We start from the raw sequence: 12,369 nt of genomic DNA, 5'->3' as shown, positions 1-12,369 counted from the left end.
ATAGAAGAAGCCTTTGTTCATTTGTTTTTCCGTCAAAATATTAACTAATTTTTTACTGAAGAGGCTACTTAAATATAGTGTCACTTTAATGTTTACTGTTTTACTGTTTGTGATTTTAATTTTGAGCTTTATAATACTATTTAGCTAGTCCAGCAGACAAAAATGAAAAGCTGTCTTCAACAGGAATCCTAGGAAAATATTTTAATTACAGGGATTTAGAATCTCTGCCTTCTCTACTTTATTTAAATGAAGTATCCAAAAGTATATTTTGAATTATGCCCAAGATAGGCTAGTGATTAGACTCAGAAATAATTGTCGAGATTTCGTCTTGATAGAAGTATTGAATCCCTTAAAACATTTTTGTGGGAGTTTAATTGTATTTTGTAACCCAAAAGAATGTTTAGTAAAGGACAGCTTTATGAAACAATATAAATACCAAAGAAAAGTCTAGTTACAGAAAATCTTTCCACAAAGTAGAGCGATGTAAGCAATACAACAAATAAATGTATTTATCTGATGGTTATCAGCCAGCTTTCTTTTAATAGGTTTTCATAAAATTCTCTTGTTGGTAAACAGGAGGCTTCATTGAGATTACAGCTCCACTCAGCATCTAGAGACTTTCTTGAACTGGAGCCAAACTCCATGTGGCCTTCTTTCAGTATTTAGTCTTCTGACCCTGGAATCTATTCTAAAAACATCTCAATAATTCTGTAGACTTGCTTTAAGGAATTTTGATTTGGCTTATTTATTTATATTTCCTGAAGATTCTCCTCCTGCTAATGTGATGCCCTGTACTTCAGTAATTGCTCAGTGTTTTCAGTCACCAAAAGCTTGGACTAATAAAAGTGGAAAGAAAAAAGTAAAGCCACTAACACTGTGGTGCTTTTACAGCATTAGTGTTTTTATATATTAAAAATAACCTTGTTTTGCAAAGCTGCACAGTGTTTCAAAATGACAAAAACTAAATTTGTTTTGGCAATTTTAGAAGCATTGTTTGTGATTTGGAAATATTAACAAAATGTCTACAAGTGTCAGCTTACATTGTTTTGTTTTGTTTTTTAATCAAGCAATATTAACATATTCAGGTGTTCCAAAAAGTCCTTTAGGAAACTTCTACCTTCTGTATATGGTTGAGGTAGATGTTATAGTAACTAATCCTGTTGACCAACAGAAAAGTAGCAGAAAATTTAGTTACTAGTTTTTCACAAATTTGTTTTAGGAATAAATCTTAGTGAGACATTCTGAAACCTTGAAAATTGCTTTTCAGTTTGGGAACATTGTGTCTAACGCTCCAATAAAACGTCGTAAAGTTATTTCTCAAGAGATTGTAACTGAGGCTGTACCGCTAAATTATCAAAATTCCTGTGAAAGTGTCATTCTGAACTGTCGAAGTATACGAATAGGAACACTACGAAGAATGGTAGTAGAACCTGTGATTGTAAGTAAACTTGTTATTTGACAAATCTCCTTTAAGTTTTTGATGGACATTGTTATTTTCATACTCGAACAACATACTATTTTGCCTTTGTCTGTGGAACAGTAAGTTTGTCTCTAATTTCAGAGACTGTCATTCCCAAAGAATCCTAAAGTACTATTACGTAATAACACATGATCTAGTTCTGGTGTTTAATAGGAACATCATCCTTGTAAAACCCTTGAAAAACCCTGGGTTTTTTTGTTGGATGCGGGGGGCTAGGGGGCGGGTTTATGGATTAGCATGAATTTGTTCAGAAACTGAAGTCAGCAATTACCAAAAAATGGATATTGATACGTGGGAGGAAGAAGCATGTCTGCAGGTGAATAATTTTCCTTCTATAGAACAGTATTTTTTTTGTGAACCTTCTAAGTTACATGGAGACTTTCAAGGAGACATTGAATGTTAGTTGTATACAGTAAGCCAGATAAAATGCTTAGTTCTTGCTGGGGTAACCACAAAAATAGCAGAAGGGTTACTTGCTCTTTCCACCTCTCTGCAAAACCCTATTGCTTGATTTGCTTAAATACTGATACTGGTAGATGACATTCTCTTTTGAAGAGTTGTTTTTTTTTTTTTTTTTCTCCTTATTTGTGGTATTTTTCAGAGAATTTGAAACCTTTTTGAAAACTGAGTACTTAAGAGAGATCTTAAATTTCAACAATCAATATGACTGAAAGAATCACTGAATAGTGAAGAACATACTTGCTTCCTTGAGTTGTGCTAAAATGTATACTTAGATTTCAAAAAAAATATGCATTTAATGTTTTTATTTTAACATTTTCATTACTTAAGTACTTAGTCAAGTGAAATAGGCTTACTAACAGTTAAAATGCATTAAGTCAATTTTGTTTTGGAGAAGATGTGACATCTTATTCTTGTGTTATCTTCCACAGTTTTGCCTGGATTATATTAAAATACGACTAGAAAGTCAAGAAGGTGAGTACATTTTTCATTTTATGTTAATGCTCTCTCTCTGTATATTTTGAATGAGGTAACTTTGTCAAGAGGATTAACAAGTGAATCATAATGAAATGTTGATTCTGGTTTTGTTATGTATGTAATAAATTATACTGGGTGTCTGTAGTCGGATAAGAGGAAAAAACCCTGAGAGTATAAATTCAACCTGATCTGCCTGGTGAATAGACACCAAAATGATTTTGCATTATATATCCTTGCCTTCTACCGATAGAAAAAAAATTCACAGATATCAGGAATTAGCAATTTGTGGTGTGCATGCAACTGAGTCATTAATTCATCCTAGTTGAAGAGCTGTAGGTATTCTGGTGGTGACTGGCAAAGGTTGTCTTGAAAATGATTAATAAAAATAAAAGGCAAGAGTAAACTCCTGTAAAACATGTTACATCTTTAGCATTTTATTAGTTCTTTTATTTCAGATATCAAGTAGAGAGTAAAAGCCACATAGGTGTCTTAGACCATTCCTGTCTATATCTCCTTTGAAATTTTTTTTGTCTCTAACCTGTAAGTTGTGTATTTCATGTTACTGAAAGAAATACAGTGACGTAGTTTAGGAAATGGTGAGCTTACAACTGTTGCTCTGTTTCCTTTGTTTTCTTTTGTAGGGTTTTGCTTTGGGCCTGAAAAGAAGCTTTGCTTCCTTTTGCTAATCTTAAGTTTCCATGAAGATGTAGCCCTGTTGAATTTTGCCTTTTAATATTTGTAGAAAAGAGCTGTTCTATTTTGTCATTATTATATGCAAAAAGGTGTCTCACAACCTATGAAGATGTGTAGCCTTTGCTCAGTCAAGTATCTAAGTTTTTGTTGCATCTAAAATACAGATGCATGGAAACTACCAGTTTTCATGCAATAAATATATTAAAAAAAAAAAAAAAAAGCTAAAAAGCTTAGTAAAATTTGTAAAAAATGTCTATCAATTTTTAGTTAAAACAGCTGCATAGTGAAATTAGTTCCATGAGACTTGATCCCTCAATACCCTAAACATGGTGGCTCATTAAATGCTGCATTTATTGGAATATTTAGCACTTTTCCATTTCATTTTTTTTCGAGTTCTGCATCTGGAAGAAGATAGGTGTATTTCCAGCTAGCTCCATTTCTAGTAACATCATGATCATAACATGATTTGATTTAATACAAGTGAGGGTCTTGAAATAAAAATGACACCTAATATTTCTTTTTCTTTAGACTGATTACAGTGGTCATGCTTTTTTCAGGGAAAGGCAAATGCTTTGAACATCTGTAGAAACATCAATACTGTCCTGCCTTGAGCTTTTTTTTGCATGTATATGTCAAGCTCTCAAAATTCTCTCCACATCCCTTGTCAGTTTTTTGCAACTCCTAACTGGTATTTCAAGGAAACAGCCTCCCATTTCCAAATATGTAAAAAACTATTGATGTTGCCTTTAATGGACAAGTCTGTCCTACATCAGTGTTACAGGAGATACTGTTCACAGGTTAAAGCGTTTATGGTGAAATGCATTGTAAGATGCCAGTCTTAATGCAAAAAGGGTGAATAGAATTTAAATTTTCATCTGAAGAGCAGACAGTTTTCTTTGCATGTAAAATTCAGTGTGCTTCAGCTCAGTGCAAACACAGTTACAAGGATTCAGAGTTTTCTCCAAACACAAGCTAGCTCATGTTTTGGCAAGGACCTTCTATCTAGACACCATTAGAAGGACTTGTACGCCTCAGTTAAATGGGTTGAATATGGTTTTAAGTTGGGATTGTTGTTATTATGGTCAGCCTCTGAAAGTGGGAAGTTAGTTAAAATGAATTAAGGGAAGTGTTTTCATTTAGGAAGGAGAAAATTAAAGTATTACTATAGAGACTGAGGTATTACATCCTAGCCTTGGAAAGCTATTTTGTTGTTTTAAACAAAAAGGAGGGAAGACTCAAGGAGTCTTACATAAATTTTCATTTAATTACGTTTCATTTTCTCCTATGTAAATCCCTAGGGGAGGTAAAAGAGACTCAGTGCAAGGAGATGGATAGTTAGATCCATGTAGCATATTTCTGCTGCTCTTTTCGTGGTGAGATGGCAAACTACTGTTCTGAGCAGTAAGTGCTGTCCAGCCGGTTTGAATGAAGCATGATGTTGCTGCAGCCTGACTCAGAGCTGGGCTGCTTCTTCCTCAGCTAGCGGGAGAGGGGTATTAGAGGTTTAGAAGGAAAGGAGAGCTGCTTTGCTCCCCAGAAGCTGTGGTGGCCACCACTTCCAGTCAGCAGCGAGTGCATACTTTGCTTTGGGTAACTGCCTTGTCTTCACAAGCAGCAGACTCCCTTTCTGGAAGGCATAGGGGTGTGAATTCAGTTGCCGGCAAGACGTAGAGGGTGGCTGCTAAATGGACTGCTAAATGCCAAGACAATGATGGGGGTAGCAATGAGGGGAAGCACTCTCTTCACAAATAGTAAGATTCACTAATACTGTAAAAGTAGAAAGTAATGGTATGGGGTTTATGTCTCTTTTTTTCTTTTTTTTTTTTTTTTTTCTTACAGTTTTCTGCAATTATGTTCAGGATGATGCAAATTAAACTCTTTAGGTGGTAACCATTTTCCTAATTTTTATTCACCATCTGTCTGGTCATGAAATATTTGCCAGAATTTAACTTAAGAAATGCCTTAGTCTTTTAGGAATTCCCTGCAGTGTCTCCTTACCTTTACAGGGAAAGGAGGAGGACACAGACTTGTTGCACTGATTTTTATTTATTAGAAGGACTTTATGTTGGCTCCGTGTTTCCTTCTAGCCTGTCTATGTTTTGTCCCTTACATAAGGGGGTACAGTTTTTGTGGTATAGGCTGCCACTAACTGAAGCTTTAAGTGACAATCATTAACCATTTTTCTGATCTAGAAATAATTACTGGCATTGAACTTTCAGGTGTTTTCACCAAATTTGAAGAACTTTGACTTCACACATTTTCCCTTCCTTTGTTATAATTCAGTAAAACCTTTAAAACACTCAGCGTTGGTGTGAGCAGCATCAGATGTAGTGTTAAAAATTTGCCATGTTGCTGACATTTCTCTTTGGTAGTAAATTGAGAGTGGTACCTTATTTCCATCAGGCAGTCAGGTTATTTCTCTGCCTGTGCTTATTCTCCACTTAATTTAAAATTTATTTTTCATAAGGGAACTTGGTCAAAGATAAATCTATAAAGAAAGTTTTACAAACCTATTGTAAAATGTGTCATAGCAATAGTTGCAAATTTAAAACACTGGAAATGGTGTTTTTCTGTGGAATAGAAATTAGATTAAAGTTGGTGAGAAGAAAACAGTTTGTTTCTGATTACTTTCCTGACAGTGGAGTTCATGTCATCTTTTAAGATATTAACAGACATCACTTCCTGGATATGTGTTAATTTCAAACTTTTAAAAACTTTTAAGAAAGTTAATGAGCACGTACTGATTTCTTGTTAAAATTATGGGGGGAAACTGTAAAGGAAACCTCCACGTTTTTACTATAATTTCATATGCTGTCATTATTTTCTCCTAGAATCAGAAAGCGATATCCGAGAGATTAACCTGAAAACTTCAGAACTTACCAAATGCGAATGGTGTAGTGTCCGAAAATTACCAGTAGTTTTCCTACAAACAGTACCATCAACCTGTAGTAGCCTGAGAGACCAACTGAAAATGAGTAAAGATAATGTCTGGTACGAATGTAAAGGAGACAGTAAGTAAAACAATTTTAGTCTACTATTCACTCTAAATTGTGTTTTAATGTTCTGGGTCATGACTGAGTGCGCTAAAGACTAAAACTGGCATTATTGGCTGGGGCAGGTGTGTTTTTCCAGACACTATCACCTTCCCAGGCTGATGAGGGAGGTTGGCAAAACTATAGTCTTATGTTTGTCCAGACATGTGAAAGTTATAAATTTTAGTCAGTTTAGTATAACTTTTTTACTAATATTTGTACTGATTGAAAGCAAGTTGGTCTGTTTAGCTTTTGTATATGGGCTTTTACATTTACATGACAGTTTTTAGTATACTTCTGCTTTCTGTGCTGTTCGGCTTACAAGCCTTAGTTTCAGCAGAAACTGTTGCATGAGTTGGCTTGTTTTTTTTTTTTTCTTCCCATATGCTTGTAGAGATGTTGTGATGTAGAAAAATACCTGCATGGAAATTAAGTGGATTGTCTTCATGTATCTTAACATTAAGTTTAATTTCAACATAGATTTCTTCAAGAGTCTAGCATCTTAATATGCACACTGTTTTTTAAATTAGCATAAAGTCCTCTTCCCCTTAAATAGGCTTTTGTTTAGGTTAAGTTTCGTGGTTATTTATACTTAAACTCAGGTTCCTAGATATACGATGCATTCAGGTGGAGGAAGAATACTTTCAACAATCTCAGAATTGTGTTCTTCCAGTGTGTCATACTGTTTTAATAACATCATCCACCTCCTATAAAAAGTAAGAGCTGTAAGGAGTATTATAATTACAAAAGTAATTGGAGAGTGTGCCAGGGTGCTAGAGACAATCCTGGGAGCAGGCATTAGACCCCCGGTGAACACAGATGTTCAAAAGTGGAAAAAAGGAAAAGCTTCTTGAGTTGTTTGGGTAAGAAATCCTTCCTTTTCCATCTTTCTCAGCCTTTCTCTCTGTAGCTTTTCCCTCTGAGGCTGTGGTGCTGAGCTAGTTTTGCACCCAACTGCTTTGCTTGATACTTAGGAGTACTTTGTGTTAACAGTTGCTATTTGCTTTGTGAGCAATTAAATTACTTTAAGCCTGAATCCATAGCTTTGTAAGCAATTTTATGTAGATGCCTAGTTCCCTAAATAGGAACAGCCAAAATCCAGTTAGACACCTAAATTCTGTGTGCAGTGAATTGGGAAATATGCTGCTGAAGAATTATTTTTCACAACAGATACCATGTCAAGTTAAGAACTGACAAAAGGAAGTGGTTATGTGTGTGTCTGAAACTCTTCTCTTACAGAAAAACAGGTCCCTGCAGCTCTGAGTTAGCCAGACACATGAGACTGAGATTTGCAGCCTGAATCCTGTTCCTGTGTTTGCCTAAATAATCACTCTTCGTGCAACTTACTGCTTTTTTTATTTTTTCAGAGGATGTGAGTGGGTATTATTTATACAATAGCTGATTGATCCAACTCACATTCTCCAACTTTGGTAAAGGTGTAGGCTGACCTGTTGACACCAAACCACTGTGCCAAAAGAAATATGAGATTTATTAGGGCTAGCAAGAGTAAGTGTGAGAAGAGTGCCTGATGGCATTCTGTTTACAGAATGTTCATTGGGGGCAGAGAGATTTGGTTTTGTTTATGTTACAGGACCTGAAAGCAGGGCTTTGCTCTTCGATGTGGTGAGATTCCTTTACCTGTGTAAGGAGGTGACAGTTTTGATTATTGCGACATTTTAAATTCCTTTACTTCATCAGATGCATACTTTTTAGAAATGAAAGCTGATAGCCAGTGAATTGGAGATCCTGTAGAGATTTCTGTTTCTATGGTAACAGAAATCTGATCAGAGAAAAATAACTGTTTCTTTTGTGAAATTGCCATTACAGGTTTTTGTACTTATGTACCCAACATGTGCCTAGAATCAGTAAGAGTAGTTTTGTTAGAACTTTGAGCTTCTTATCTGCGATAAACAGTTTGTATCCACTTTCTAAAAAAGCATTGTGCTTATTTTCCCATTTAAGTCTGGAAACAGTTGCCTCAAAAATGTAGTTCTTTTTCCTCTCGGTATTATATTCTGTTTATTTTCTAAGTAGTGGTTCAAGTTTTGCATCCTACTTGCTAGCTACCCCAAGTTCAAGTAGTATTGTTTTCAACCTGTCACTGTTTCTGAGAATCTCTGTTGTCTGAAAGAGCTGACATGTAGATGTCAGTGATGTATATCCATGTAAAAATGATTCTTATAGAATGTTTTAGCTAAAAGGAGTGGGAATCTCTGGGCTTATATGCTGTAGAGACTTTATTGCTTTTCGAAAATTGTACATATTAATGTTTTCTAGTGTAGCCTTCTAGGATCAGGACAGACCGTGAAGCTACCTGAATAGTGGGGTCTCATATACTGTTTCTTATTTAATTCAGCATATGTTGTCTTAGTTCTCTATCTTTTCTTTTTTTTTTTTTTTTTTTAAATTTCTTTTCCCTTTTGTAATCATATCTATTTGAAAGTAGGAGAAGACCAGGCTGAAATATTTTAAAATAAAATAGTGTAGATGTTTAAGGGGCTAAGTAGATGAAAAACATTTTTATAACAAACGTTGAGACCACAGAAACCCAATACAGTCTCCTTTTCTAATAAATTTCCACAGATGACTATCTTCATTGATTTTTGAGAACTGCTCTAGACTTCTTAGTGTTGACCTGAGAGAAATTAGGGCATAGTGTTTCCCTATGTAGAAGGGAAATCATTCTGAATATATAATTTCCGGAATTGTATTAAAACAATAGGATAGGAACTGTAATAAGAAAAAGGGAAAATATTGATTATATGGTCTTACTGTCAGTAAGCAGAGAAGTTGTTACTTCAAAATATGTTTTGGCTTTGCGTTCAGTATCTTTTAAAAATTTATCATGTGTAATAATTAGCATTTCTAGATTAACGCAGAAGTTGAATGCACTCTTCTTGCAGATATAAGTAGACGAAACTGTAGTTTAATCCTTCAGTCTATCTGCATATACGTGTACTACTGCCTGGATGTATTGTCAGCAATGTGTATATGTGCTGGCCACCAATTCTTTGAAATCTGTTTATAATTGCAACATACTTTATTTTGTTTCGAAATTAATAATTTTCTCTCTGCTTTTTCGTAGGTCAAGAAGAACAGTACATCATTTTAATTTTTGAAACTGGTCTTGATCCTCATGCAAACTCAATATTTGAAAAAATAATTACTGACATTGGTATTAGAAATAATATTTCTGACTTCTTTGTGAAAATTTCCTTTGAAGAAGCCAATGGCAGGCTTGTTGCATTTACTAAGTGCTTGGAAGACAATTCCAAAGGAAGTCCGTCTCACAGAGAAAACAAAATGAAAAATGTAATTATGTTTTTGTTTTAGAACAAAGTCATTGTATTATTTGGGTTACGAATACACTGAGGGTAGTGCGCTAGTCACTAGACAAAAAAAAAAAATATATCCCATCACTTTCTGGCTTTTATATGAGGATTCCCAGACTGGTCCATGGTGGGTTGTGAGACTATGGGAAATAGTCTGTTCATTCACAGTACTTTTCAGTGTGTTTAGTTTGATCGTAAGGTTGTACAATGGTCCACAAGTAATATTGTCATTTAAAAATTATTAAGGGACAAGAAATTTGTACTATAACTAGACTAATTGTTTCCAAATTAATCTACTGGTAAAATTATAATATTTGAAACCAGAAATTAAGTTGTAGTGTTGTAGTTAAATTTAATTAATGATTTATTTAAACAACACTACCTCTTAAAGAATTTGGAGGTTTTGTGGCCCTGCAAGAAATTAGTACAGACCAAAGTGTAATTAATGAACTGAGAAAGGTAAAAAAAACAACTTGAAGTCCTTCTCAAAAGCAATGAATATTACACCGCTGCAGTTCACAAAGCTCTATTACCTTTTCTGGCAAATTTGAGCACAGTATGCAAATTAATATTGACTTTATTCTTGTAAGGTTGCTTCTGAGTCCAAAATGCAGCAGCGAAATAAACAGTTACCGTATTTTGATGATGATGAAGAAATTGGAGAACCACATACAGTATTTATTGGTCCTATAGAAAAGTAAGATATTTGTCTTTGCCCTCTAACAATTTTCCGAGGTTTTTTGACATTTCATATTTATTGTTGAATGTATTTTTCTTTTCAGATTGATAGTTTACCCACCTCCTCCAGCTAAAGGTGGTATTTCTGTGACCAACGAAGACCTCCATTGTCTAAATGAAGGAGAATTTTTAAATGATGTTATTATTGATTTTTATTTAAAGTAAGTTTTATTTCAAATCAGTTTTTAGTCATTTCCTACTTTGAAACTTGGAAAGTTGTGATATTAGAAATTCATAGGTCATTTGATAACACTTGGTTTCCAACTATACATAGTTCTAATTTTAAAAGTTGGTTTGTATTTTTCCAAGAAATTTTGGTTCCTCTCCTATCCTGCTTGACAGTGGCATTATTTTCACTTGGAAAAAAAGGTTCTTTAAAATTTCTTAGCATCTAAAGAGGACTTTTAACTGCAAGGGAAAGAAAGAAAAAAAAAAAAAAAAAAAAAAAGGGTGTGTGTGTGCAGTTTTAAGTTCAGTTGTTTTTTCCAGAGTATTTGTGTTCCCTGGAATTTCATTTGTTTAGATTAACATGATAAATAATTTTTTTGTGTGTGTAACTGATGCTACTGATGTTAGGAACGTATTAAATTGTTATATGCTACATATAAAGTGCATGTGTATAATTTTCAGTCTATAGAGATGAATAGAAAATTAGTGCATCACTCTGGGAGCGTTTGGAGATTTAGTGGCTCATTTACAAAATACGTATATTTCCTTGGAGGGTCACATGTAACAAACTCAATGAAAATTTGTTTTCCTGCCATGATATAAAAATGAATACAACTTGTTGATTGAGCAGAGTACTTAATACCTTGGAATACTGACACATGTTACATTAATGAGTTTCTGTGGTTAGTTAGCTCTAATATGCTTATAACTATTTTGTGAGAGGCTGCAACAGCTTGCTGGGGAGGTAGCACTGGTGGCAGTCCTTTTTACTCTGGTGATAAATACTTTCAGTTAACACCTCCATGAATTTTTCTTTTTTTTTTTTTTTTTTCTTAAACAAATTAGGTATTTGGTACTTGAAAAACTGAAAAAAGAAGATGCTGATAGAATACATGTGTTCAGTTCATTCTTCTATAAACGTCTTAATCAAAGAGAAAGAAGAAATATTCATGAAACTTCAAATCTTTCGTAAGTCTCTTGATAAGTCAGTTTTACTAAGAGCTAAATACACTGAAGATTACAAGAACATATGCTTTACAGAGACAAAATCCTTACAGATGATACTATGATACCAGCAGAACTCTAGGAAGCATCCAGACCTAGAACATAGAATATGCCTTGAAAATCTTAAGAAGCAGTTAAGGTGAAAATATAGGGAAAAGTAGTCTTTCTGTTAAAATAAGCCACCCTACAAATCACGTGTTGGTTTTTTCTTGTAGAATACAACAAAGACGACATGGGCGAGTAAAAACATGGACACGGCATGTTGACATTTTTGAGAAAGATTTCATTTTTGTTCCCCTTAATGAAGCGTAAGTAAACATACCTTTTTCTTGCATTTACATAGTAAAGGCTTAAGCTTTATAATTTCAAATTGAAAGTTATATTACTGTGTGAATTGAAGTTAAAAATTAAGGGAATAAGCATCTTTTTGCAGGTGATAAAAACAAAATAGTAATGTAAATTCTGTAAGTGCACATTTGTAGTATAAGAAGTATTGGACAATATAAAAACAGCAAAATTGAACTTTTTCTAAGTACTTTTTTCTAGGTTTTACCTGGTTCTCTGGATTTCTTTCTTCTAAGCTGTTGTTGCTAACTTTTGGATTTACTTTTTTCTTCTAATGAGATCTCTTTGCTATAGATGAGATTATCCCTTAGTTACAATAAACCTATATGAGAAGAAAATGCAATTGAAAATCTCTACTGCCCTGTATTGGGAGCCTTATTCTTTTTCTTTATATTGTTTTGTCCTGATACTTTTCTTGGGTCCCAAAGCAGACTGTTAGCATTCTAATGGTTGTTAAGGACTTTTAATGATGACTGCTTTCCTTAAAATCAGAGCAAGTTGTCACAAACACATTTCTACATTTCACAAAAAGAATCTAAGCAGTCCTTAACCCAAAATATGTAGGTAAGTTAAACTACTGCATTTTAAAAACATACAATAAGATCATAAATAAAGTAAGGACAGAGAGATGGGAGAATTG

General features: G+C 34.0%; 1 protein-coding gene across 2 annotated transcripts in view; it reads left to right on the top strand.

The window, feature by feature from the left end:
* The window catches only part of SENP6 (SUMO specific peptidase 6), an 82,244-nt gene that overhangs the window by 53,773 nt on the left and 16,102 nt on the right, over positions 1-12,369 (top strand). For both annotated transcript variants that reach the window (XM_033002733.2, XM_033002732.2), the window contains 8 exons: positions 1,268-1,438; positions 2,371-2,413; positions 5,941-6,120; positions 9,227-9,453; positions 10,064-10,170; positions 10,256-10,372; positions 11,226-11,348; positions 11,600-11,692. In XM_033002733.2, the coding sequence (XP_032858624.2) occupies positions 1,268-1,438; positions 2,371-2,413; positions 5,941-6,120; positions 9,227-9,453; positions 10,064-10,170; positions 10,256-10,372; positions 11,226-11,348; positions 11,600-11,692 (1,061 nt within the window). The remainder of the gene's footprint in view (positions 1-1,267; positions 1,439-2,370; positions 2,414-5,940; positions 6,121-9,226; positions 9,454-10,063; positions 10,171-10,255; positions 10,373-11,225; positions 11,349-11,599; positions 11,693-12,369) is intronic.

This window comes from Tyto alba, unplaced genomic scaffold (assembly GCF_018691265.1).
Source record: "Tyto alba isolate M040663 unplaced genomic scaffold, T.alba_DEE_v4.0 Super-Scaffold_40, whole genome shotgun sequence".
NCBI classification, from domain to species: Eukaryota; Metazoa; Chordata; class Aves; order Strigiformes; family Tytonidae; genus Tyto; species Tyto alba.
The sequence above is the reverse complement of the archived record's forward strand: the minus strand, read 5'-3'. Positions and strand labels throughout refer to the sequence as shown.